The 23,632-nt window shown below is 50.6% G+C and overlaps 1 protein-coding gene across 1 annotated transcript; it reads right to left on the minus strand.

The window, feature by feature from the left end:
* Positions 1–1,320: 1,320 nt before the first annotated feature.
* DCST2 (DC-STAMP domain containing 2) lies at positions 1,321–22,258 on the minus strand. Its single transcript, XM_061606761.1, has 15 exons — positions 21,955–22,258; positions 20,775–20,945; positions 19,120–19,221; positions 18,670–18,864; positions 16,825–16,890; positions 14,904–15,117; positions 13,970–14,127; positions 11,968–12,132; positions 10,330–10,497; positions 7,977–8,077; positions 7,586–7,716; positions 6,610–6,737; positions 5,773–5,866; positions 3,101–3,379; positions 1,321–1,414 (listed from the first exon to the last, which is right to left on the minus strand). Exons 1-15 carry the CDS (start codon positions 22,256–22,258, stop codon positions 1,321–1,323), a joined length of 2,370 nt encoding a protein of 789 aa, XP_061462745.1.
* Positions 22,259–23,632: the final 1,374 nt, after the last annotated feature.

Consider the following 23,632-nt stretch of genomic DNA (forward strand, 5'->3'; position numbering starts at 1 on the left):
ACGCAAAACTCCTCGTTTCCCCAGCAAAGTGACCATAGGGGGTGGCTTCCATAGGGGAGGATAACACAGTGGAAGCTCGTTATAACGTGTCTCGCTGTACCGCTGATTTGGATATACAGTAGGGCCCCGCTTCCCAGCGCTTTGCTTCTCGGCGTTCCGCTAATGCGGCAGCTTTCATTCCCCATTTTAAAGCCGATTTTTGCACTTTTGTGGCATTTCGTGGCATTTTCGCATCATTTTCACACAACGCGCCCCATTATACTCAATGGGGTTCTGCTTTATGGCGATTTCCGCTTTACGGCAGGGGTCTGGAACGGAACCTGCCATATAAGCGGGGCCTGCCTGTACTGCAGATATGACAATGTTCCCCAAGTAAAATACTGTGTATAGTTCAGTGGTTTTCATTCTAATGCAGAACCCCTATAATTCAGGTGAATCCTTTATCTCCCGTCCCCCATGTTATAATGAGCTTCCACTGCAATTAAATCCAAGCGAGACCTGCAACAAATGGCTGCAGTGCAAAGTGTCCTCCGTTGAGGATTGGAGCAGCCCCATTTCCAGTCAACAGTCAAGTAAGCATTCTGCGACACCCCCCAAGCATGCCCAGTCCTCACTCAGGATGCCGGAGAATTCGGATAGAAACAGGAGTGGAAATTGCCAATGCTTGCTTATTCGTCCCACGTCCAGAATGGAAATCAATCCAGCGAATATGATTGGTTGGTTGCTCTGTTGTTGCTTTCTGTCCACAAACAATATATAACTTTGATTCTATTCCCTCCTGCACTCCAATTTACATTGTGTTTCTTTGGCATTGAAATGAATGGGGTGGAATAAAGGAATGATAATGTAATTTTACATAATCAGCAGACAGCCTGGTAAATAATGTAGTGTTTGGCAGCAGACAAACTGCAGCGGAATGGGAACAGTGCTGCAAGAGACAAATACAGGGCAGAACGGAAAACAATGCCTTCTTCCATCCCTAGTTCTCACTGAACTGTTTTGGGGGTTCCCCCACCTGCCTTAGGTTTTTCCTAAACACTTATTTAACACCTTGGCAAACCTTGGGATTCCCCTCAAGCCTGCAGAGACTTCCTGCTTGCGGGTGGGTGTTGCAACTCTGGCTGTGAAAGGATCGGCACGCCCTGCCTGAACATCGAAAATAGAGGGAACTGATTATGTAAGATCTAATTTAATAAATTCATACGTGCACCCTCTTTTTAAAGAGAGGTGGGGAAAGAAGAGGCAGCCCCTCCTCTCTCTCTCTCTCTCTCTCTCTCTCTCTCTCTCTCTCTCTCTCTCTCTCTCTCTCTCTCTCTCTCTCTACTTCTTCCAGGTAGACCTGCTATCACTTTTCACCTCCTTCAGCTCCTCGCTGTCACTGCTCTCGGCTTCCTTCTGGTAGCTGAAATTGAGGCTGTTGGAAAGGAAAAGCAAGGGGTGAGAGACTTTGAGAGCATAGAAGATCTTGTTTTATTTTAAATCGGGCTTTATATCCTCAGATCTTTCCACTCGTTTGAGCTGCTTGAAGCAGCCTTCAAGCTGATTTTTCCAGCTCATCTCAGGTGCTCAAAGCAGCTTATAAAGAAAAAAAAATCTTGGCGGAATAATTTTAAAAACAAAAACTAAGCCACATAGCATATGGCACCTTCCAAGAGGCAAGAAACGAAATGAGGGAGACGGAAGACCAACAGGCTATCGCCCTGCTGAATTTTTATTAAACATCTGTAGGGCGGAGTTCGGGGACCCTTTTCAGACCAAGGGCCATATTTACCTTGTGGCCAACCTTCTGGGGGCCTCATGCTAGAGGTGGGCATGGCCAGAGGCAAAAGTGAGTGGGGCAACAGATGTGACTTTTACCTTTGTGCGGTAGGCAACTTTCCAGCCATGCAAATATCAGAAGTTTCTACACCTACACATACGTTTCTGTCCAGTCGAGCAAGAGGCACTGGCAAAGGCTGTGTACGCACCATTCATTTAAAACACATTACTTCCCCCAAAGAATCCTGGGAATTGTGGTTTGAGAAGGGTGCTGGGAATTCTCTCTCAAATGATCTACGCCATGCCCCGTCTATAATGAGCTTCCACCGGACCCTGAAGACCTGGTTTTTTAGGCAGGCTTTTGGAACGGGCTAGTTTTACTGTGTTTTTAAATTTTTAACTGTTTTATATACTGTTTTATCGTGTACGTCGCCCAGAGTGGCTGGCTAACCAGCCAGATGGGCGACTAACAAATCTCATAATAAATAAATTAATAAATTGTGGCTCTGTGAGGGTAAGCTATACTTCCCAGGATTCTTTGGGGGACGCCATGTGCTTTAAATGAAAGGGATTGTATCCAACGTTAATCCTACTCGGAGTCGACTCTATGAAATTTCCACTTACCAAAACACAACCAGTCATTGAAATTTGCACTCTGAATTTTGCAATCCAATTCTCCAGCTGAGTAATGTGTACACAAATGCATGTATGCTAGGGTAAAGTGGGCATAAAATGCATATATGGGTGAAAACAACATACAAAAGTGCTTTATGTGAGGGGAAATAGCTTTGGAAAACTATTAGGAGAAATTCACACTAAAATGCTAATAAATTTTCATGAGAACATTTTTTTAAAAATCACAAACTGCTGTGGAAATGTCAAGAACCAAACTTAAGATTGGAAAAATGAGAAGACAACACGGACGTGTTCACCCATTCCTCACTGCCAGTTCTGTCCCTCCCTTTCACATTTTCTGTGCCGTTACCAGCTGCTTGGCAGACAGAACTTCAACAGGTGCAGTTCTGCTGTCACTGCACCATTCCGGGGCTAGGGAAACGCCTACCGGTTGACCGTCTGCCCATCTGACCATTGCTAATGGCACAGGACGGCACATTGCAGAAAAGATGGCTACTTTTAAGGGTGGCTATCGCTGCTGTGGCTCGGTAGTTGAGCACATGCAGAAAGCCCCGAGTTCGACCCCCAGTGACATCTCCAGGCAGAGCTGGGGAAAGACCCCCTCCCTGCCTGAAACCCTGGAGAGGTCAGTGTGGATGATACTGAGCTAGACAGACCAACGGTCCAACTCTGTATAAGGCAGCATCTCATGGTTCCTTGCCCTCACCTGGATGAAGACTTTGAGGAGCTGTCTGCGTCTGAGCTGCTTGACATGTCTCCTTCGCTGCTGCTGCTGCTGCTCTCTTCCTCTTGCTCCTTCAGCTGGGCTAGAATCTTCTTGGCCAGCTCTGGGGGTAAGCGTCGGCAGGCCCCGCGGCCCTTCACGGCCCGCTCGATCCGAGACTTCAGCAGCCGCCCCCGCTTCTGCCGTTCTCTGTCTGGTGTCCCGCGGAGTGCCTGCACTGCTCTGGTCCACAGCGCCATGGCCTCTTCATCGCTGGAATCCCTGGAGGAAAGGGAAGGGCTGTAACACGGGGGCAGAACACCTGGTTTGCATGCAGAAGGTCCCCGGTTCAGTCCCCAAGTATCTCTGGGTAGGGCTGGGAATGTCCCCCATCTGAAACCCTGAAGGGACTTGCTGCCAGTCGGTGTGGACAGTACTGAGCAAGGTGGGTCAACTGGCAGCTTCCTATGTGCCTTTTTCAGTGCACCCCTTTGTTCAGAACCATGAGGACTGGGGTCTTGGTTTGCTTTTGGGAGCAGGGCTGTAACTCAGTGGCACTGCACCTGCTTTGCTCCCAGGTTTAACCATGGCACCTGGAAAAGCTGGGAATGTTCCCTGCTGAGATCCTGGCAAGCTGCTGCCAGCCAGTGTCTACAGTACTGAGCAAGAGGGACCAACTGGTCTGACTCGGCCTAAAGCAGCTCCCTGTGATGGAGAGACCGGCAATGTGACGAAGATGCATCCCTTTGATGCCTTGGTGGTGTGCCTGCTCAGTCACCCTCCATTACCTTTTAGCTCTTGTGCCTCTTCCCCAGAATTCAGGCTGCCCTGACCTGCCATCCGCACTGATGAAAGGTGGGCTATCCATTATTTTCCCCCTTTCTGTTGCTCCTCTGATTCCCCCTATATTTCTTTTTCTCTGCTCCCCAGAACTGAGCTTCAACTCCTCCGCACCTGGCTGGCTATAGCTTTTTCCCTTGCTGCATTTCGAAGCCGAAAGGCTTTCAGATTTGCCTACAGAAAGTCAGGATTTAAGACTATTGCTATCTTCAGGCTTACAATCTTAAAAAAATAAAGTCACGGCTTGCGAGGAAAAAAGGAAAAACAAGCTCTGGCATGCTTTCTTGAAACACAATCGTCAGTGGGAATTTTGTAAGTATGGAAAGACCTGGCAGTGCCGGATTTAGGCATAAGCTAAACAAGCTACAGTTTAGGGCCTTACAGTCCGCCGGGGCCTCAAAAAATTTCAGAATTTTTTGGGGGGGCTTTTAAAATTTTATGTGTACTGAATATATATATATATATATATATATATATGGTGTAATTTTTTAACAAAGGGCCTCCAAGCTTTATATAGCTTAGGGCCTCACCAAGTCTAAATCTGGCACTGCCTGTTAGGAACACGGGAAGCTGTCTTACACTGAGACAGATCATTGCTCAGTCTGCCTCAGTATGGGCTATGCTGATTGGCAGTGGCGCTCCAGGATCCTAGACGGGGATCTCTCTCGGCTCTATCTGGACATATTGAGGGCCAAACCTGTGTCCTTCTACAGGCAAATCAGACGCTCTGCCACGAAACCCTTCCCTGTATTTTGAGGCATAATGCCAACTGTTCCCACAGCAAGTAGGTCAATAACCATTTCATTTTAACATCTTTTACAACCCTCTTTCATAGTCCAATTTAAAAGCTAAGCCTGTGTTTGATCGTTGAGATAGGAACCCATGGCCAGCGGTGTAGTCATGCAGGGCCTCAGGGGGTCTTAGACCCTTTACTTTTTGGGGAGCAGGGTCCCTATGTCTCCAGCATGCTACAAGCCAATCAGCATGAAAGGGGAGTGTTTCCTTGTGGATTTCCTGTGGATTGGAGCCAATCAGAGGGAAAGGAGGGTGGGTCAAACACTGAGAAGACTCTTCTCAGTAGCTAACACTCCTTTTTCACGCTTACTGATTTCTAGGCATTATCAAGGATCTCATTCTCAACCCCACAGCAAAAAAAAGGGGGAGGGGGCACAGCTGTGATTAACATGAAGGGACCCGGCACTTCTGAATTTGCTACTGCAGGTACACTACTGCGTGTGGCCCTCCAGATGTGGTTGGATTCCAACTCCCAGTAGCCCCTTCAGTCAGCGTGGCCAGGGATGATGGGAGCTGTAATTCAACAATAAGAACTTCAGAGCTTGCTGGAGCAGGCCAGCGGCCCATCTCGTCCAACAGTGGCCAGCCAGATGCCCCAAAGGGAAGCCCACAAGCAGGATCCCTCCTGTGGTTTCCAGCAACCAGTATTCAGAAGCAGACCACCTCTGGCCATGGGTGGAGAGTGTAGTTATCAGGACTTGTAGCCCATGTTCTTGGACTCTCAACGACCAGCAGCCAGTGTGGCCAACAGTTGGGGACGATGGGAGTCGGTGTCCCTCCGCAATTGCCATCATGCAATTGGCCTGCAGTTTGGTATCGGCTGCAGGGCGTGAAATGGAAGGCAGTGTGGTGCATGGCGTCCGCCTGCCTTGGTATTCGCACGCATGCATTTGCATGCATGGGGGCTAGAGGTGAGTTGCATCCCTTGCGTACCTCAATTTAACTTCTAGAAACAGAGGGAAGGGGGTGATATATTTACCAGGGAGCCCCTCCCGCAAAAAAACAAGGACAATGGAAACAGGTGGCAGTGTTTCACTCACACCTCCTCGTCCACGTCTCCTTGGTAGGTTAATGGGGCCATGCAAATGGAGCACATGTTGTTCAGAAGCTTGTAACACTCGGGACAGTAAATACCTGTGGAGGAAGTCAGATGGTTTGAGAGGAGCCGACTTGTGATCACCCCACTGGAGTTCCTCTATCAACATTCCGGGGGCTGCGTGCCAGGAGTGGGAGGGGCTAGGGACCAAAGTGGGTGGAGCAACGCATGCAAATTTTATCTTTCTCCAAAAGGCTAGTTTCTAGACATGCACGCATCCGCACGTCCCTATCTATCCTTTGTTTGGAGGCATGATCAGCGTTCGGGGGGACACCGCAGCCAGACAAATGCATTTAAGGGGTGTGTGCGAAGCAGGGTCAATGAGGGGCGTGGCCTGGGGAGAGGGGGTGGCTTGGGGAGAATCCTGAGGGCCCATAGAGAGCCTTTTTCAGCCTGAGGGCCACATCCTCTTCTGGGGGCTGCCTGCCAGTAGTGAGTGGAACCAGAGACAAGTGTGGGCAGGGCAACACATATAAATTTTACCTTTGTACAGTAGACTGGTTTTTACCCACAGTCCTCTCCCTGTCCCCCATCCAAGCAAGCAAGAGGCAGGATCAGAGTTCAAAGACACATTCCAGCCAGGTCTGGGGACAGTCCCGAGGGCCAGGCAGAGAGGTCTGGTGGGCTGCTCTCATCCTGCGGGCCTGAGGCTCCCCACTCCCAGAGAAGCCACTGGGAGCCGTATTCTCCTTTAAATGTGTTAATCCCCCTTTAAAGCCTTTCATAGCAATGCCCTCTGCCCGTGCCCCTTCTCCACCCTTGCCCTGCCCTGCTTTCCAACCTCGGCATCCCGGTGTGATGCAAGTCACAAAGTCCTCGGTGGCTGTGCCCTCGCGGATTCTCCCACAGCCCATGCAGTAAGACGTGTGCACGCCCAGCTTCTTGACCAGCCACGCACACAGCCACACCCTGCAAAGGAGACCCGGGAGTGACAGTTGCCCACTCGCAGTGTGTTGGTGCCAGTCCTCAAGCCTCTGCTTTTATTGGTGTGTGTGTAAAAACAAACAAATGAAAAAACGAAACAAAAACATAGCCTCCATCAAGTTTCTAGCCCTTATGATGGGGGGGGGATTTCTTGCCCAAAGCACCAGATATGGCTTCCTGCTTCATTTCATCCATTTCCTGGCTATATCCAGGGACCAAATACACCATTAGATAATGTTGGAAATGTTTTAGTAGTAGTAGTAGTAGTAGTAATAATAATAATGCTATCATATAATATATTATCTGAGAAAGAATATAAAGGTCTTCACCTGCCTTCCTTTCCAGTTACAGTATTCTTGTCAGTGAATATTTTTATTAGTATTCACTAATTACTTACTTGCACTACTGCCACACACTCACAATGCAGGGATGATGGGAGTTGTAGTCCAACAACCTCTGGGAGGGGCATTAGGGCACATAGAGCAGTGCCCCACCAACCTCCCATCTGCCTTTGGCCAGCCCCACCTGCGTGCCTTCTTATTTACAGCCAATCAGGAAGTGGCTCCACCTGTCATTGGCTCTGGCTTCCCTTACCGTTGGTCTTCCTGCCTTCTGCCCTGCTAGTCCCAATGGGCGCCAGCCACTACTGGCCACACGTCGTTCCCCCCGCCCCCCCCCCCGTGTATAGGATGATTGCTAGATCATATTTCTTGTTCATTGTCCAGGAGGGTAAGAGGATGCAATGGACAGAGAATCCCTGTTTTTTTGGGGGGGGGCAGAATTGTGTGTCTAAACTAACTTCTATCTGTCCGGAAAAAGCATTGATGGCTTACTTGGTTGCAAGGATAAGTAAAATGTTGGTATGGCCCCCGTCTGCTGACCGCTGCCTTACAGCCTTAAGCACAGCCTGTGCCAGTCCAGTCCTTCGGGTCAGGATGGTGTTGTAGAGGTAACAGACTCGCTCCTAAAAGATGATGAGGAAGAAGGTCACCAGGGAGAGCGGCGGACGCTGACCGGGGTGAGTGGCAGACGCTGTCTGGGGAGTTACCCGGGATTAAGGCAAGGACCATCATCATCAAACACTGGGTAGGCACAGTTCCAAAGCACAAATCCATTGAAAGCACATGGCTTCCCCCAAAGAATCCTGGGAAGTGCAGTTTACCCTTCAGGGAGATACAATTCCCAGGATCGTTAACGAGCTACAGGAGGGGTGGAATTGCGCACCTGTTCACGGGAGGGATAGTACCACGCACACACCACCCGTCGGAGACGCTGTATGTAGGTGCCAAAGACGGTGATGAAGACACAGATTCCATACATGAGACCTGGGAGATGGGGGGCAGGGTGGAAGGGAGGGGGGCAGAAGCAGCAACCGTCAGTCATGTGAAAGAGGGGGCAGCTTTAGCAGCCGGGAGAGAAGTGGGGGGACTGGCAACACAGGCCCTTTCATACCTCCTGAAAATTCAGCATTGTATCCAACTTACTCATAGTAGATCTATTGAAATGAATAGCCCTTAGTTTCAACGAGTGCTCTCAGTGGGACTAACTTTGGATAGCGCCCAAGCAGCACTCAAATGGCAGGGGGGCGGAGAAACCCCCTAAGCTCCTTACCCTATAGGGTAGGCCAGCCTTCACCAACTTGGTGCCCCCCACCAATGTTTTAGACCAGGGTGTCCCAAACTAGTCTGTAGGCCACCAGTGGCCCACGAGCGTCATTCAAGTGGTCTGCGACATGTCTGCATTAAATATCCATAGTTGCTTTTCATGGCATTTCCCTTGCTTTTATTTCTTACATTGTCTTTCATTGCATTCCAGTTTGAATTCTGTGGAATGCACATTTGTAACGCAACATAAAAAATAAAATAAAAATAAGCAATACAAGTTCAATTTAAAAAAAAAATCAGAATGGAGGACAGCGCATCGCAAGGGCTACGGCAGGCAGAAAAATCATTAAAGGGTCTGCCAAGACCCTCAGAGATTTTCAAGAGGTCCATGGGGGGAGGGAATCTTGGAAACCCCTGTTTTAGACATGACATCTCCAGCCGCACTATGAAGAGGCCTCTTGTGGCTGTTGCTGGAATGGCATGGTGGTTAAAGTGATGTTGAGGTACCCCTACTGAGCATTTTATGCACCATGCTGTTCCAGCACTAGCCACAAGAGGCCGCTGCAAAGTACTATGTAGTTGTGAGCATTTATGCTGGCAGAATAGGCGGGGTGGGGGTGGAGATCGGGTTTTTAAAGCACTACACTTCAGCGCTCATAAAGGGAATGTTTCCAGGTTCTGTTAATGCACCTCACCACTGTGATTACCTCTGGCTTTTCCAATGTACTTTCTTGCAGGTGGTGCGGATGAGACATTCCCACCCATCTGCGTTCCCCAGATGCAGGTCAATTGTGCCTTGCAATCAGACATGTGGATGAAATCCCATCGGTATCCTAATCCAGCCTTTGCCAGCCTGGCTTGGTACTGTAGCTCCTATTCGCCAGCGCAGCTATCGACTGATGGGGATTGTAGATGTGCCAGTGGAGGCTGATGGGAGTTGTAACCCACAATTTATTTATTTATCAGTTTTATATCCCGCCTTTCCTCCAAGGAGCTCAAGGTGGTGTACATGGTTCTCCCTTCCCCATTTTATCCTCACAACAACCTTGTGAGGTAGGTTGGGCTGAAAGGCAAGCCAGAATGGGTGTGTTGCCTGGGGCTGATGGGAGCTGGAATCCAAAATGGCTGTGCTGGGGCTGATGGGAGTTGTAGTCCAAACTGGCCATGCTGGCTGGGGCTGATAGGTGTTCTGGCCCACAACATCTGGAGGGCACCAGGTTGGCGAAGGGTGCTCTAGTCCTTAGCATTGTCGCTCATCCCACCACCGTTTCCTTTACCTCCAGTGAAACTATCTGGAGAAAGCATTACCAGTTTCACTGGGGAGCAGAGAAAGGGAGACTGTCAAGAGAATTTCAGTGGTGAAGGCTTACCCACCACATTTTTGCCTGGCCAGGGGAGGTTGGCCTATTAGGGCAAGTGGGGCCCTGCCCCAGAACCTCAGTCTGTCTTCAGCCAGCCTCCACCTGCCTGCCATCTTACTTACAACCAATCGGGGTGGCTCTGCCTGCCATTGGCTCTGCCTCCACCTGCTGTTGGGTGCCCTGCCTTCCTCCCCACCAGATCGTCACTATATGTTACCTCTAGGGTCTGAGGCAGGAACAACAGCAGGAGAGGACTGTTGCCTTTCTGGCCCACTTGTAGGCTTCCCAGGTTGGTTGGCCAACAGGATGGCCATCAGTGGCGGCTAGTGGCTCCATGTCAGTGGAGCAGTGGAATCCGAAAACCTGGAGTTAATTCCACTGCCCCACTGACATAGAGCCACTAGCCGCCACTGGGTGGCGCTGTCTGCCAGCGTCCTCCTCTTTAGTCTCTATGTTGCCATGGTAGAACACAACAGGGAGGAAGATGGGGGCAAAACTGGAGTTAGGTGGCTCCGCCTGTCATTGGCTCTGGCTCCGCCTACTGTTGGGCTCCCTGCCTTCTGCCCCACCAGTCCCAATGGGCACCAGTTACCATTCCCGGTCCCCAGTTACCGATGACTATGTAGCCGTCGTAATCGGGCTCAGCCGGACGCAAGCGACATTTGCGAGACAGCACACTGATGTTGCCACGCTGCAGCACCTCGAAGGCCGAGACCATGTCACGGTACATCTCACCGGTGTAGCCTGTGCCGTTTACGCTGACGCTCATTGTCACCGGGGCTGTGGGCAGAAGTTGTTCAGCCTGGGCATGTCCAGGCTATCGGTATTTGTTTTGCAGATGGGGTTCGACTGCAAATTCAGGTTGCGCAGTTAAAGTGGATTCGACGTTCTCGCACAAGAGACCTGCTCCCCCACCCCCAAAACTGACTTTTCCTGGTACATAAAGAAAGCGATGGGAAAGTGCACAGGAAATTATGGGCTAACAATTGCTTGACGCTTGTGTGGCTCCTTTTACATATTGCAAAAATAAGAGTTCCATTCTAACATTGGGTAGTCCCAATTCCCTTACTGCATAGCTGGCCAATAAATTTATTTAATTCTTCTTTATATTCTTTATCCCAGTTTTCTATTCTGTAATGCCTTTGGCTTGCTTAGATGGGGGACAGAGAGGGACGTGTGAGCTCATGTAGCAACAAGCCTACTGTACAAAGGTGAAGTTGACATTCATTGATCCCCCACTTTTGCCTCTGGTCCCGCCCACCATTGTCCTGTGGCCCCCGGAAGGTGGCCCAGAAAGGAATGTGGCTCTTGGGCTGATAAAGATTCCCTACCCCTGGTTTAAATGACAGTGATTGTGGCTGTATACACACCATATATTTAAAGCATGGGACTTTCCCCAAAGAATCCTGGGAACCATCGTTTGCTAAGGGTGTTGGGAGTTGTAGCTCTGCAAAGAGTAAACTACAGTTCCCAGGATTCTTTGGGGGAAGCCATGTGCTTTAAATGTATGGGGGGGTACACCCAGTGCCTGAATTTGTATCTCTACACACACAATGCACTCTATGTGGGGCTACCCTTGGCCCTGGCTCGGAAGCTCCAGCTGGTGCAAAATGTGGCAGCCAGACTATTGATGGGAGTGCATGGCTGACAACATGTGACACCACTCTTCAGACATCTACACTGGCTACCCATCCACTACCAAACCAGGTTCAGGGTGCTTGTATTAATTTACAAAGCCCCGAACAACTTAGGTCCAGGGTACCTTAGGGGCTGCCTGAACCCTTATAGCCCAGGTCGGTCACCGAGATCATCTGTAGGAGCAGCTCTGATCATCCCCCGAGTTGGCGAGACTCATTTAACATCGTCACGAAATCGAGCCTTCAGTGTCTTCGGCCCAGCTCTCTGGAACGCTCTGCCAACAGAGATTCAGCAGGCGCCTTCTGTTCTAACTTTTAAAATGCCTGCTGAAAACCTTTCTGTTCCACCAGGCTTACGCAGGCAGTTGAAAAGATGCCTTTTTGCAACAGCTGGCCTTTGTTTTTATTGTATATTTGATGTTTTTATCGTGTGTGTGTTCAGCTTCTTGTAAACCACTTTGACGTTTTTAACAAAACAGCGGGAAGCAGATATGTTTATAAATAAATAAAATAATTACCATGTGTGCATTTTTGTGCAAAAATATTACCCTCTCTTGTTTTGAGGAGGGGTTTGTGTGCAAGTGGCCACCCTACCGTTGTTGTTTTTCCTTACCTCTGGCAACAATTTCGCCATGCAGCTGATACCGCACCAAGTCGAAGAGCCAAAAGACCGAATAGTCGGCGACAATCAGCAGGACGACGAGGATCAGCTGGCGGAAGATGGAGACGATAGCCAGGGCGTACTGGAGTTGCTCTTTGTAAGGCAATATGAGTGAGGCTGCACAAGAAGACACATTTTGGGTTATGCCAATGAGCAGCCATTTTGTACTATGCTAGGCCACGCCTCCAGATTAGCCACGTTGTGACTGGCGCCCACGGATGCTTTCTTAACACAGATGCCCACTGCCCCCACCCCGAAAGGGTGGCGACCCCTAGTTTGGACAAACTGGAACAGATTCAGAGGAGGGGAACTGGGACGATCAGAGATCCGGCAAAGCCAGTGCTACGAGCAAAGATTGGCAGAGCTGGGTACATTCGGCCCGGAGAAGAGACAACGGAGAGGGCACGTGAGAGTGCCACTCTCCAAACCCCTAGAAAGGCTTTCACAGACGGCAAAGACTCGTTCCTTGTTGTTGCTCCAGATGTGTGTTTGTATGCATACGTGCAAGGTGGCTGGTGGGTCAGATCCCAGCCAGGGGAAACCTCATCAGAGGAAGATCAGGAGACTCTGGGCTTTCACCCAGCCCTGGGTGAGGCTCCGTCTTAGGGCAAGGAGCCAGGGTCCTGCAGTGAGGATGAGGAAGGGCCACCTGCCCCCAGGGGAAGTTTGGCCTCTGACGTTGAGGCTGAATGGGTCCTGAGTCTAAAGGAGAGGCATGGCCTCAAATGCCAGATGGAGACCAACCCATCCAGAGGAGTCCCCAGCTGCAGGACAGGACTCGTTGGGAGTGAAGGCCTAGCGGAAGGTGGCTGATAGGAGTCAGCTGAGATTGGGGGTGTGGTTCCACAGCTCCAGCTCAAAGACCCCAGTGCTAGGATGGAAGAGCTGCTGGGACAATGTCCGTGCATCAGCCCTGTACCTGAGCGGGCTGCTGAACTCCTGCTGACTCCAGACCCAACCCTGGACCTGCCTTGCCCATGGGCTGCTTGGATCTTAACCTCAGGCTGCTCTGACCTTGCCTCTGGCCTGACCCCTTTGTTGTTGTGGACTCCGACTTTGGACTAGACCTGGATACTGCCTTGGGGTAATTGCTGGGAAGTTTCCTGCCTCCACGGGAGCCTGGTTAGAACAGGACAGCTGGTGCCCATTGAGACTGGTGGGTCGGAAGGCAGGGAGCCCTATGGTAGGTGGAGCCGGAGCCAATGAGAGGCGGAGCAAATGAGTGGCAGAGCCAATCAGGGAGAGGCAACAAATTCTATTTTTCTCTCCATCCTCCTCTCCAACAAGTTCTACAAAGGCAACCCCAAGGTTAAGGAGGAGGCATCTGACAGGCATCGCCACCCCCAGGATTGTTTGTAAGCAGGAGCCTAGTGGCAAATTCAGAAGTGCAGGGTCCGTTCATGTTAGTCACAGCCACACCCCCTTTTTGCTGCTGGGTTGAGAATGAGATCCTTGTTAATGCCTTCTCCCACAACAACACTTATATGCCTAGGAGCCAATAAACATGAAAGGGGAGAGTGTTAGCCACTAAGAAGAGTCTTCTCAGTAGCTGACTCACCTTCTTTCTACTCCAATCAGCGGGAAAGGACAAGAAAGCATGCTAGAAGACTCTTCTCAGCGGCTAACACACTCCCCTTTCATGCTGACGGTCTTGTAGGATGCTGGAGACATAGGGACTCTGCTGGGACCCTGCTCTCAAAAAAGTGAGGGGTCTAAGACCCCCCGAGACCCTGGATGACTACACCCCTGTTTGCAAGTAAGAAGGCAGGCAGGTGGGAGTTGTCTGAGACCAGACTGAAGCTAGTGGGGCTGGGCCCCATTTGCCCAAATGGACCAGCTTCAACTGTATGTACTGTATGTGTGTGTCATTCTACCCAGCACCTCTCGTTTTAGTAAATCATCTCTGGAGACCAGAATCTCCAGGCTGGGTGTCTTGCTAGCCCCGCCGACCTACCTGGGCGGATGTACTTGGTGCTCTCCTTTGCCGACAGGGGCAGAACGGTGGGCCTCTGGTTCCTTCTCCGCATCGTGTCCATTTCTAGGAATGGCTTGGTGATGAAGATGTTGTCGAAACTGTCCTCATGTAAGTAATGTTTCCGGTAAAGCAGAGCCCTGTTGGAGCCAACCAACATTTCCGAGATGAAAATCGGGGAGGGGGGCACTGCTTGCAAATGGGAAAGGACAGCAGGGAGCTCAGCGGGTGGAGCACCCGCTTTGCCTACAGAAGATCCCTAGTTCAATTTGGAGGGCATCAGGTTGACTATCCCTGGTGTAGATAATACTGGGCTAGAGGCCAACATTTCGAGGCAGTAGGAAGTAGTTTCCTATGGTTTAGGGGAAGGTCTACAGCTCAGCGGTATGAAGGCATCTTTTTCTGTTCCACCCTGTATTTGTCACATGCAGCACTGTTTCCGTTCAGCTACAGTTCACCATCTGCGGAAACCTAAATTATTGTCTCGCTGTCCACAGTAGCGAGATGGCGTAACTTGCATAATGTATGTAACTAATTACATTGATTGTGTAAATTGCATTGTCACTATGCTATTTCATTCTATTCATTTCAGTGCAAAGAAAATGATGCAAATTGGGGAGGGGGACATAACTGTTGTGTATTGTTTGCAGACTGAAATGCTGATTGTATTCATTGGACTGATTTCCATTCTGGGCATAGGAGGAATAAGCCAACAGTAGGGATGTCGCTATCTGATTCTGTTCCGTTTTTCAGTTTGTTAAATGAGCTGCCAGTTCCTATTTGCTATAAACTCCCATCACTCCCAGCTAGCACAGCCAACGTCCAGCAAATCAGGAGGCCCATAGGTTCCTAACCCCATCATAGGTTACCTAAGGAAACAGCGTCTCACTCCATTTGGCCTCACCCCACCACTCACTTGATGTAGATGTAAAGAATGACCAAGGTAGACATGTAGCCGAAAAGCCCCACGGCCTCCTTCGCTGGCTGCAGGCGCATTGCTACATCTTCCATGATGTCAAAGGCGACTTGGGACAGGCTCTTGCTTGCGTTGACTGTCACATCAAACTTATGCACGGCTGTGATGTTGAACTCAAATTCCTGCCGCACACGGTTCAGCACTGCCACGATAGCTGGTGGTGATATGGGCGGGTTGGGGGGGGGAAGACTGGGTTATGTTTACAACTCTAACTGGGGCTTGAATTGTGGTTGTTAAGTGTCATGGCTTTAGAATGCACAGGGCTACAACGTGGTCACTTAAGAACTCAGGAAGAGCCTGGCTGATGGATCAGGCCAGTAGCCCATTTAGCGAAATGCTACAACAGGAGGCTTGTTAATGGCTCTAGCAAGATGTTCGGAGTTTGCTAGCAGGGGGTAGCTCTGTGATTGCTCGGTGATAGATAGGAGATACCGTTGTAGCATTTCGCCAGCCTCCTAATTTACGCAGACTGCTGGTGTGAGCTGTACTGAAGCCACCTATCACCAGTCCAGGGTCTCATCCTTGTCACTCCAAATGCTGCATCACCTCTCTGTACCTCAGGGAGACAGCTACTTTCAAAAGCACTAGGACAGGCAGAACATATTACATCAAACAGAACATCACCTGCAGGTCCTGCAATATCCCTGAGTCATTGAACGCAAAAGACCAGGATGGCATATCCAATGCATAGGAAAAACTACAACTGACCTACACACACACTTCAGAAATCACAAATCAGCAATCTTGACAAAAAAAGTGGAGCAACCAGTTGCAAAACATTTCAATACTGAGGGCCACAGTCTGTTGGACTTTTCTATAATAGCTATAGAGATGACAACAGATCCAGCAGCACAGACTGAAACGGAGAATTTTGGGGTATACTCTCTGGACACATTGGCACCACCACCTGGCCTGAACCTGGAGGACAGTACCAGCATCACTTAGCATCTGCAAAGGAAGCCCCTCTGAGCATTCCATCCTCAAACCTCTAACAGCATTTGTATGTTAGCAACTGATGAAGGAAGAAGCCAAAACGGTTTGGTGGAACAATGAAATCCTCTGTTTTGTTCATCACAGTTACGTGCATATATTTTAACAGAATCTTTATAGGGATCCAGAGCATAGCAGTGTTGTTGAACAATACATTGCTCAATCTCTTATGCACTGAGTTTCCACTAGCGCGACTGTTGTGTTGGATTCCTCTGTTGTGCAGTGTTGAAACTTGGCTGTACGCTAACGCAAGAGTACTTGCGCTAGCAGACAGAGACATTCAGGTAATAATAATAATAATAATAATAATAATAATAATAATAATAATAATTGGCAACGTTGAAGACAAGCACAGGGCTGGCTGTCTTCTTTCCTGCTCTACTTGTGGACATCCCAGAAGCATCTGTTTGGCTATGGATGGAAAACAGGATAGAATAGAGATCTAGATGGATTTGGGTCTGCCCCAAGAAGGCAATTTCTATGTTCTTATTCTCTCAAGGGAGAAGCAAGTTGCCCTTTCTTGTTGCTTGTTTCTGGATGTGCTTTCGCTCCACGTCTCTCTGTGATTTTGTGTCTCGAAGCCAAGTTAATAGCAAAGATCCGGTGGCACTCGCTGCTTGGAAAATAACCAGCTTCCTCGGAGGCAGGGACGGCAGCCTGTGACGCACCCCCTTACATATGCCACAACCTCTCCATTCCCTCTAGATCAGGGGCTGGCATTCTGTGGTCCTCCAGATCTTGTTGGCCCCTAACAGGCATGCGGCCCGGGGGAGAGTCCCAAGGGCTAGATGGAGAGGCATGGAGGGCTGGAGGTTCCCCTACCCTCGATGCTAGACAGGCGCTTTATCCCCCACGCTTTCTCCACACTCACGTTCAGCAATCTTGCGGCGCAGGAACGGAGTGATGTACTGGGGAATTATGCAGAAGACAAGGAGGACTGTGGAGAGGAAAAGGAGAAGTTCAGGAAAGCAGCTGCCCAACTGCCCATTAATTCCCTGACTGACCCCGGTAATAGTAATACTGCTGCTCTAACGCGCTTCAGTGCACTTCAGTGCATTCAAAGCATGTCCCACACATTCTCTTGGTCACCTATAAAACAGTCCTCTAAGGTAGGCCATCATTATCATCCTTTCCCTATCAGGGACTGGAAAGCCAATGAACTCCAGGTATCAACTCTTGGCATTGGGATCTACCCATCCCTCGAGGGTGCACACTCTGCCCATCAATTCTGCCAGCGTCACTTGTGACTCACCAGTCTCCCAGAGCCATGCCAAGCATTAGACAGAGACAGCAGGGGTCACCCTAAGCAGTGGAATGGCTCATGGGAGGTCAAGGGTCATGCTAAACTGTCACCACGTCGATGAGGGGTCAGAGGTCAGGGGTCATACTAAGCAGTGACTAAGTTGATTATTATAATTTATTATTATTTATTACATTTGTATACCGCCCCATAGCTGAAGCTCTCTGGGCAGTTTACAACAATTAAAAACATTAAAAACAAAGATACAAATTTAAAAACACTTTAAAAAAAAACAATTGGAAAACACATGCTAAAATGTTGATGGAGGGTCGGGGTCATAGTAGGAGTCAGGGGTCACCATAAGCAGTGGCCAGGCTTGCTGTGAGAGGTCAAGGATATGTGCAGTGTCTATGATGAATAAGCATAGTCTGTGATGGTCAGAAGTCACACTACGCAATGTCAAGACTAATAAAGGGTCAGGGGTCACACTAGGTAGCAGCTAGGCTGACAAGAGGTTAGGAGTCACATGAGCAGTGGCTAGGTTGATGAGAGGTCACAGGTCATGCTAAGCAGTGACTACGCTGACAAAAGGTCAGAGGTTAAGGGTGACACAAAGCAGTGACTAGGTTGATGTGAGGTCCAGGGTCATGCTAAGCAGTAACTAGATTGACAAGGGGTCAGAGGTCAGGTTACATTGAGCAGTGACTACATTGCTGAGAGGTCAGGGGTCATGCTAAGCAGTGACTAGGCTGACAAGGGGTCAGAGGATGGGTCACGACCAGGTTGCTGAGAGGTCAAGGGTCATGCGAAGTAGCACCTAGACTGACAAGAGGTCAGGGGTCACACTGAAGAGTGACTAAATTGCTGAGAGGACGGGGTCATGCTAAGCAGCAACTAGACTGGCAAGGGGTCAGATGATGGGTCATCACCAGGTTGCTGAGAGGTCAGGGGTCATGCTAAGCAGCAACTAAGCTGACAAGGGGTCAGAGGTCAGGGGTAACACTGAACAGTGGCTACATTGCTGATAGGTCAGGGGCCATGCTGAGCAGCAACTAGGCTGACAAGGGGTCAGAGGTTAGGGGTCACACTTAGTAACTAGGCTAATGAGGGGTTTGGGGTCATGGTAAGCAGAGAGTAGGCTGCCAAGGGTTAGAGGTATAGTGATTTATTTATTATTTATTTTATTTATTACATTTATACCCCGCCTTCCGTTCATGATAGAAACCCAAGGTGGCTTCCATATGGTTCCCAGGTGGTCTCCCTTCCAGGCACTGACCAGACCTGACCCTGCTTAGCTTCAACAGGGAGCTGGCCTCACGTGCCTTCAGACCACAGCCTGGGACCAGTGATGAAGGGCCAGAGGCAATTAACACATCAATGGGCCATGCTGAGTAATGTCCTGGTGGCAGAGGTCAGGAGTCATGTGTAGCTGTTGGCTGTGGTGAAGAGGGGTCGGGGGTCAAAGTTCATGCTCACTATTAGCCAGGCCACAGAGGTACTTGAACAACAGCACGACAGAGCAAAGGAAGTAAATGAGCGGGACGGCTCGCTCGCATTCGTCTTTGGCATTCTCAAAGAGGCGGACGCACTTCCGGTAAGGGGTGCCCATCTCCTCGTTGCAGACCTCACCCAGGTTGAGGAGCCAGTACCACACGTTGCGCAGGCAGTGGGCTGCATAGAAGGAAGGGGTGGAACCATTTATTATTTATTGAATTAATATCCCGCCCTTCTTCTGAAGTAAGTTGAGCATCCTGGGCAAGGGATGATGGTCTCTGTGGGTAAACTGGCCAGATGGGCACCAGCAAGCTGGAGCGAGCAGAAGGGCTTCTCCTTGGATCCCACTGCCACCACCAAACTGCGCCACCCCTTCAGTGCCTCTCTCCCATTCTCCTTCACCCCAACCTGTTCTACAGCCCTGCAACTCACCTACGTGCCGGACAGAATCCATGACAGATCGGAAAAGCTTTCGGACGCGGTCGCCAACCACTTTCGCTTTCTGAGCAATGTCCTTGATTTTCCGTAGCGCATCTAGGTGGGAAGTGGGGAGAGGACGGACCTAAAACGGAGCCGGCATTTACTTGGGACCAAGAACAGCCCCAGGCCTAAACAGGTAGGCAGTGTGATCCCTCCCCCAATGTTGCTGGACTCTTGACTCCCATTGGCCCCAGCTAGCATGACCAATGGTCAAGGATGATGCATGGTGTGAGGAAATACTTTGCTGCAACAGCTCCCATGAAGGCCTTAACAAAGAGGCCTGGATCAGGTCTGTGGCTGTCACATGTGGGGGCAGCAAAGTCCACTCAGGATCCAAGCCGGCTCCTTCCCCACTTTTGGGTCTGTTTGTTAATTAATGATTGCATTTCTATCCCGCCTTTCCTCCAAGGAGCTCAAGGTGGCATCCATGGTTCTCCTCCTCTTCCTCCTCATTTAATCCCCACAACAACCCTGTGAGGTAGGTCAGGCTGAGAGGCAGTGGCTGGCCCACAGCCACCTACCTGAGCTTCATGAGTGAGTGGGGATCCAAACCCTCCCAGGTCTCCCAGGTCTCCCAGGTCCTAGTCTGACACTCTAAATACTGCACACACTGACGTATAACCACTGCACCACACTTCCAGTGGGTGGCTACCTGCCACTAGTGGGGATGCTGCCTGCACAAGCTTCTGCCCACCCTTTGAGCAGGCGCGTTAGGGTGCTCCTCACTGGTGGGTCTTCCACGATGGCAGATCCTTGCAGGGCTGGGTGGAGGGACAACTCCCACACCCCCATACAAGCCCTCCCCGGCATGGTGGATCAGGAGTTTGGATTGCTCAGCTCATCAAATACCTTGCAGGGTGTGTGAGTGGAGGAAAGCCCAGAAGAAAAGGTCAGGATCTCCCCATCTGAATTTGTCCCACCTCCACCGTGTTCAAAAAAATAAAACAGTAAAAACGAGGAACTCCTATTTATAGCTAGCGTGGCCCCCACTTACGTGGCTTTCGGGATGGCCAGTGTCTTTCAGTCTCACTAAACAGGGTTGTTGTGAAGATCAAAGGGCAAAACCTCCACGTGTATTGGAGTCACCACAGTGGTAGGTTGAGATTAGTTGTCACAAATGAGAATATAACGTGGAGGCTTCGCTACCCAGGGTGGAGAAAAGTTTTTCGCCCAAGGGCCGTATCCCCTTCTGGGGGCCACATGGCAGTGGTGGGCGGAGCCAGAGGGAGAAGTGGGTAGACCAACAAATGCAACTTTTACTGTGTAGAGGAGGCTAGTTTCTATTCTACACACACTCATGCGTGCGCTCTCTCTCTCATCCAGCCAGCCAGGAAAGGGGCAGGATCTGAGCTCAAGGGCATATCCCACCCAGGCAAAAACACTCAAGGAAGGTGCGAAGCAGGAGCGGTGAAGGAGAGTGGCGTGGAAACAAGGGGTCTGGCCTCGGGGAGAGTCCTGAGGGCCAGACAGAGAGGTCTGGAGGGCTGCATTCAGCTCCTGGGGTCCGAGGATCCCCACGCCTGCCCTCCCAGAATACATTTCAACCCAGCCAGGAATAACAAGGGGTGTGTTAAAACTCAGCCGTAGTGAAAGGCCCGTTGTCTCACTGATCAGGGGCTCGCGGGCCCTCTGCAGCATTTCCGCCGTCTGGTTGAGGGCGAGCTCGGCACCGCATGACACAGCCTCGGCGCCCCGGGTGAAGTTGCGTACGATGTTGGCGAAGGGGCCCTCCATGGCCAAGCCGAATGCCAAGAGCAACAGGATGGTCTTGCCCTCTTCTGTAGAAGGTGACAGAAGGAGATGCAATAGGAAACATCAGAGACTGGGGCCCTTCGCATTCAGGCCCTGCGCCTCCTGACCCCCAAACGATGGCCCGCCGGTTGTCAGCCGTTGGTTGGATTCTTCCAATACCATTCGCAAGTGGGAGGCGCCAACAAAATGTTGCAGCCCGAAGGGGGGCTGTTCACCGTTCCCTCTTCCCAACCCTACCTGGAGGTGCCCATGATTGGACTTGGGAATCTTCTGCATGCAAAGCAGTTTCTCTGCCGTGGAGCCTATGTCCCTTCCCTTCAGAACAACGTACGGTTCTAGTCCACATGGTTCCGAAGAAAAGGCCAATTGAAAGAGGAAGCTGCCTTGTACATCTGAATGAAGCTTGCAGACCGCTGCGGGGTCCCCCATGGAGGGAAGGGGAACATTGTGGCCCTCCAGCTGTAGTTGGACTCCCATCAGCCCTTGCAGCCAGCATGGCCGACGGCCAGGGACGATGGGCGTTGGAGTCTGACCTGGGGACCTTTGCACGCAAGGCGCATGTTGTACCACCGCTGGGTTATGGCCCTTGCTCTCTCAGGTAACTGGTATTGCAGGGAGGCAGCCAAGGGATCAGTGGCAGCTGGTGCCCCAGGAGGCTGACAGGGCGGAAGGCAGAGAGCCCAACAGTAGGTGGCGCCAGAGCCAATGACAGGCCGAGCAAACTCATTCTAGCTTTGTTCCCATTCTCCTCCCTGCTGAGTTCTACAAGGGGCAACCCGGAGACCAAGGAGGCGGAAGAAGCTGTCACAGGCAGCCCCACCTGGTGTGGATGTAACTTGAAAGTCAAGCGGCGGAAGGGCTGGTTGAGGGCAGGCTGAGGGCTGGTGGTGCAGCACCCCGGGCACCCAAATGGAGCAACCTCCACTCGGGACAGCAGCTTCCGTAATGGGTCAGTCCCAGAAATAGCGAGGCCCATCCGCCCCACCCCGCCCCCGAGTCCCCAGCTCCAATTCTGTCTCATTTTCCCATGCTTACTTGAGAAGATCTGGGGCAGCATGAGCAGGACGGTGACCCGCACTTTGTGCGAGAAGGCCATGCCTAGGCCAAGCCCAAGGGCCAGGGTGATGGTTGACAGCAGGCAGTACCAGATGTTGTACCCCTGCACAAAAATGACCATTGCCCCGTAGGCACTGGCGACGATCATGCCCAGGGTGAAGCCCCCTACGCTGCGGGCCACGGACCGGCCCAGGGTGTCCTCCACCACCCGTGGAATCTGTGGTTTCTTCTTCTTCTGGTTTTGACCCACATGCCGCAAGGAGAGAACGGACAGGAGGCCCATGGCGATGATGGGTCTGGGGAGGCTACTCTTGATTGGCTACTGTGGGTTAGAAGTGAAGGCTTACAGCATTTGGTCGAACCACAAAACAAGAGAACTAACCTGGGCTGAAAGCTTATGGGGTGGTAATAAATTTGGAGTAGGGAAGCTAGGGGAGGAGAGGGGTGCCCCCCAGTGCTTCACTGTCCCACGGCCAACTAAAACAGTGTTTTTATTGGAGGTCTGAAAAGCCAGTACACTCTGGGTTCTGCTAGGCTCCACCCATCATAGACCAGATTCTGTCCTGGCTTTGCCTCTAGCCACACCCACATTCTGGCCTGGCTCCTCCTACCACTTGCTAGATTCTCTCCTGAGTCCACCCTAGCCCCTCCCACATTCTACACTGGCTCCTCCTCTAGCTTTTCAGATTCGCATCTCACCAGCCCTATCAATTTCTAACAGGCTCTGCCCTGACTTTGGCTGACCCCCTGGCCCTAACCCCTAGCATTACACAGGCGATCTGATATTTGTGAAATCAACATTTGACAACTTTCATAAGGAGGACAGGACAGGAATTGTTCTGGAGCTTCAGAGTTTCATCATTTGAAAGGAAATGGCTTGATACCCACTTAATCAACTCGAATCAACTCTGCTCCTGCAACTTAATCAACAGTAATCATTGAGCTCACCCCAGAAGAGCTGGAATTCCGAGAGAGAAGGCAATGTGTGTGTCTCCTCCCTCTCCATAATATGCTTTGCATGGCAACATAGAATTCATATTGTGATGACACAATTCACACGGAGGTGGTCAGCCTCCGTTTGGGGCTGTTCTACTTCAGATTCCCAGGGGTGGGCTCCCACGGTGGACTGTTCCTTCGTACAAATAATTAAAAACAACACCACTGTGCATAGAAATCTAGCATGAAAGCAAGAAGACTAGGCAATGCATTTTCTCTCTGACATACTAGGTCCCCATGTGGAGAGAACTGGGTGGAGTTTCTTTTGGTACAGCAGAGCATTCCCTCCTGAGACCCCCGCCATCCAGAAGTGGTACGACGCAAACACGGGACTGTAATGTGAGGCTTCTATTACGGGCTGCATCCTGGTGTCCGAAGCAGCAAGGACAATAGCCCTAAAAGGTAAAAGCACCAGAAATGAGGACCTCACTGTGCCCAGGATCAGTGGGGAGGCATTGCAGTACAAAGTCACAAAACAGTTTATTTATTTATTATTTGATTTATATCCCGCCCTTCTTGCCGGCTGGAGCCCATCCATATTTTTTGGGGGGGGGGGACTGTTTTGTGTCACACCCACACCTTACCTTTAAAGCATGTGACTGTCCCCCAGAGAAAAAATCCTAGGAACTGTAGTTTACTCCTCAGAGCTACCCTTCCCAGC

Source organism: Rhineura floridana, chromosome 22 (genome assembly GCF_030035675.1).
Source record: "Rhineura floridana isolate rRhiFlo1 chromosome 22, rRhiFlo1.hap2, whole genome shotgun sequence".
NCBI classification, from domain to species: Eukaryota; Metazoa; Chordata; class Lepidosauria; order Squamata; family Rhineuridae; genus Rhineura; species Rhineura floridana.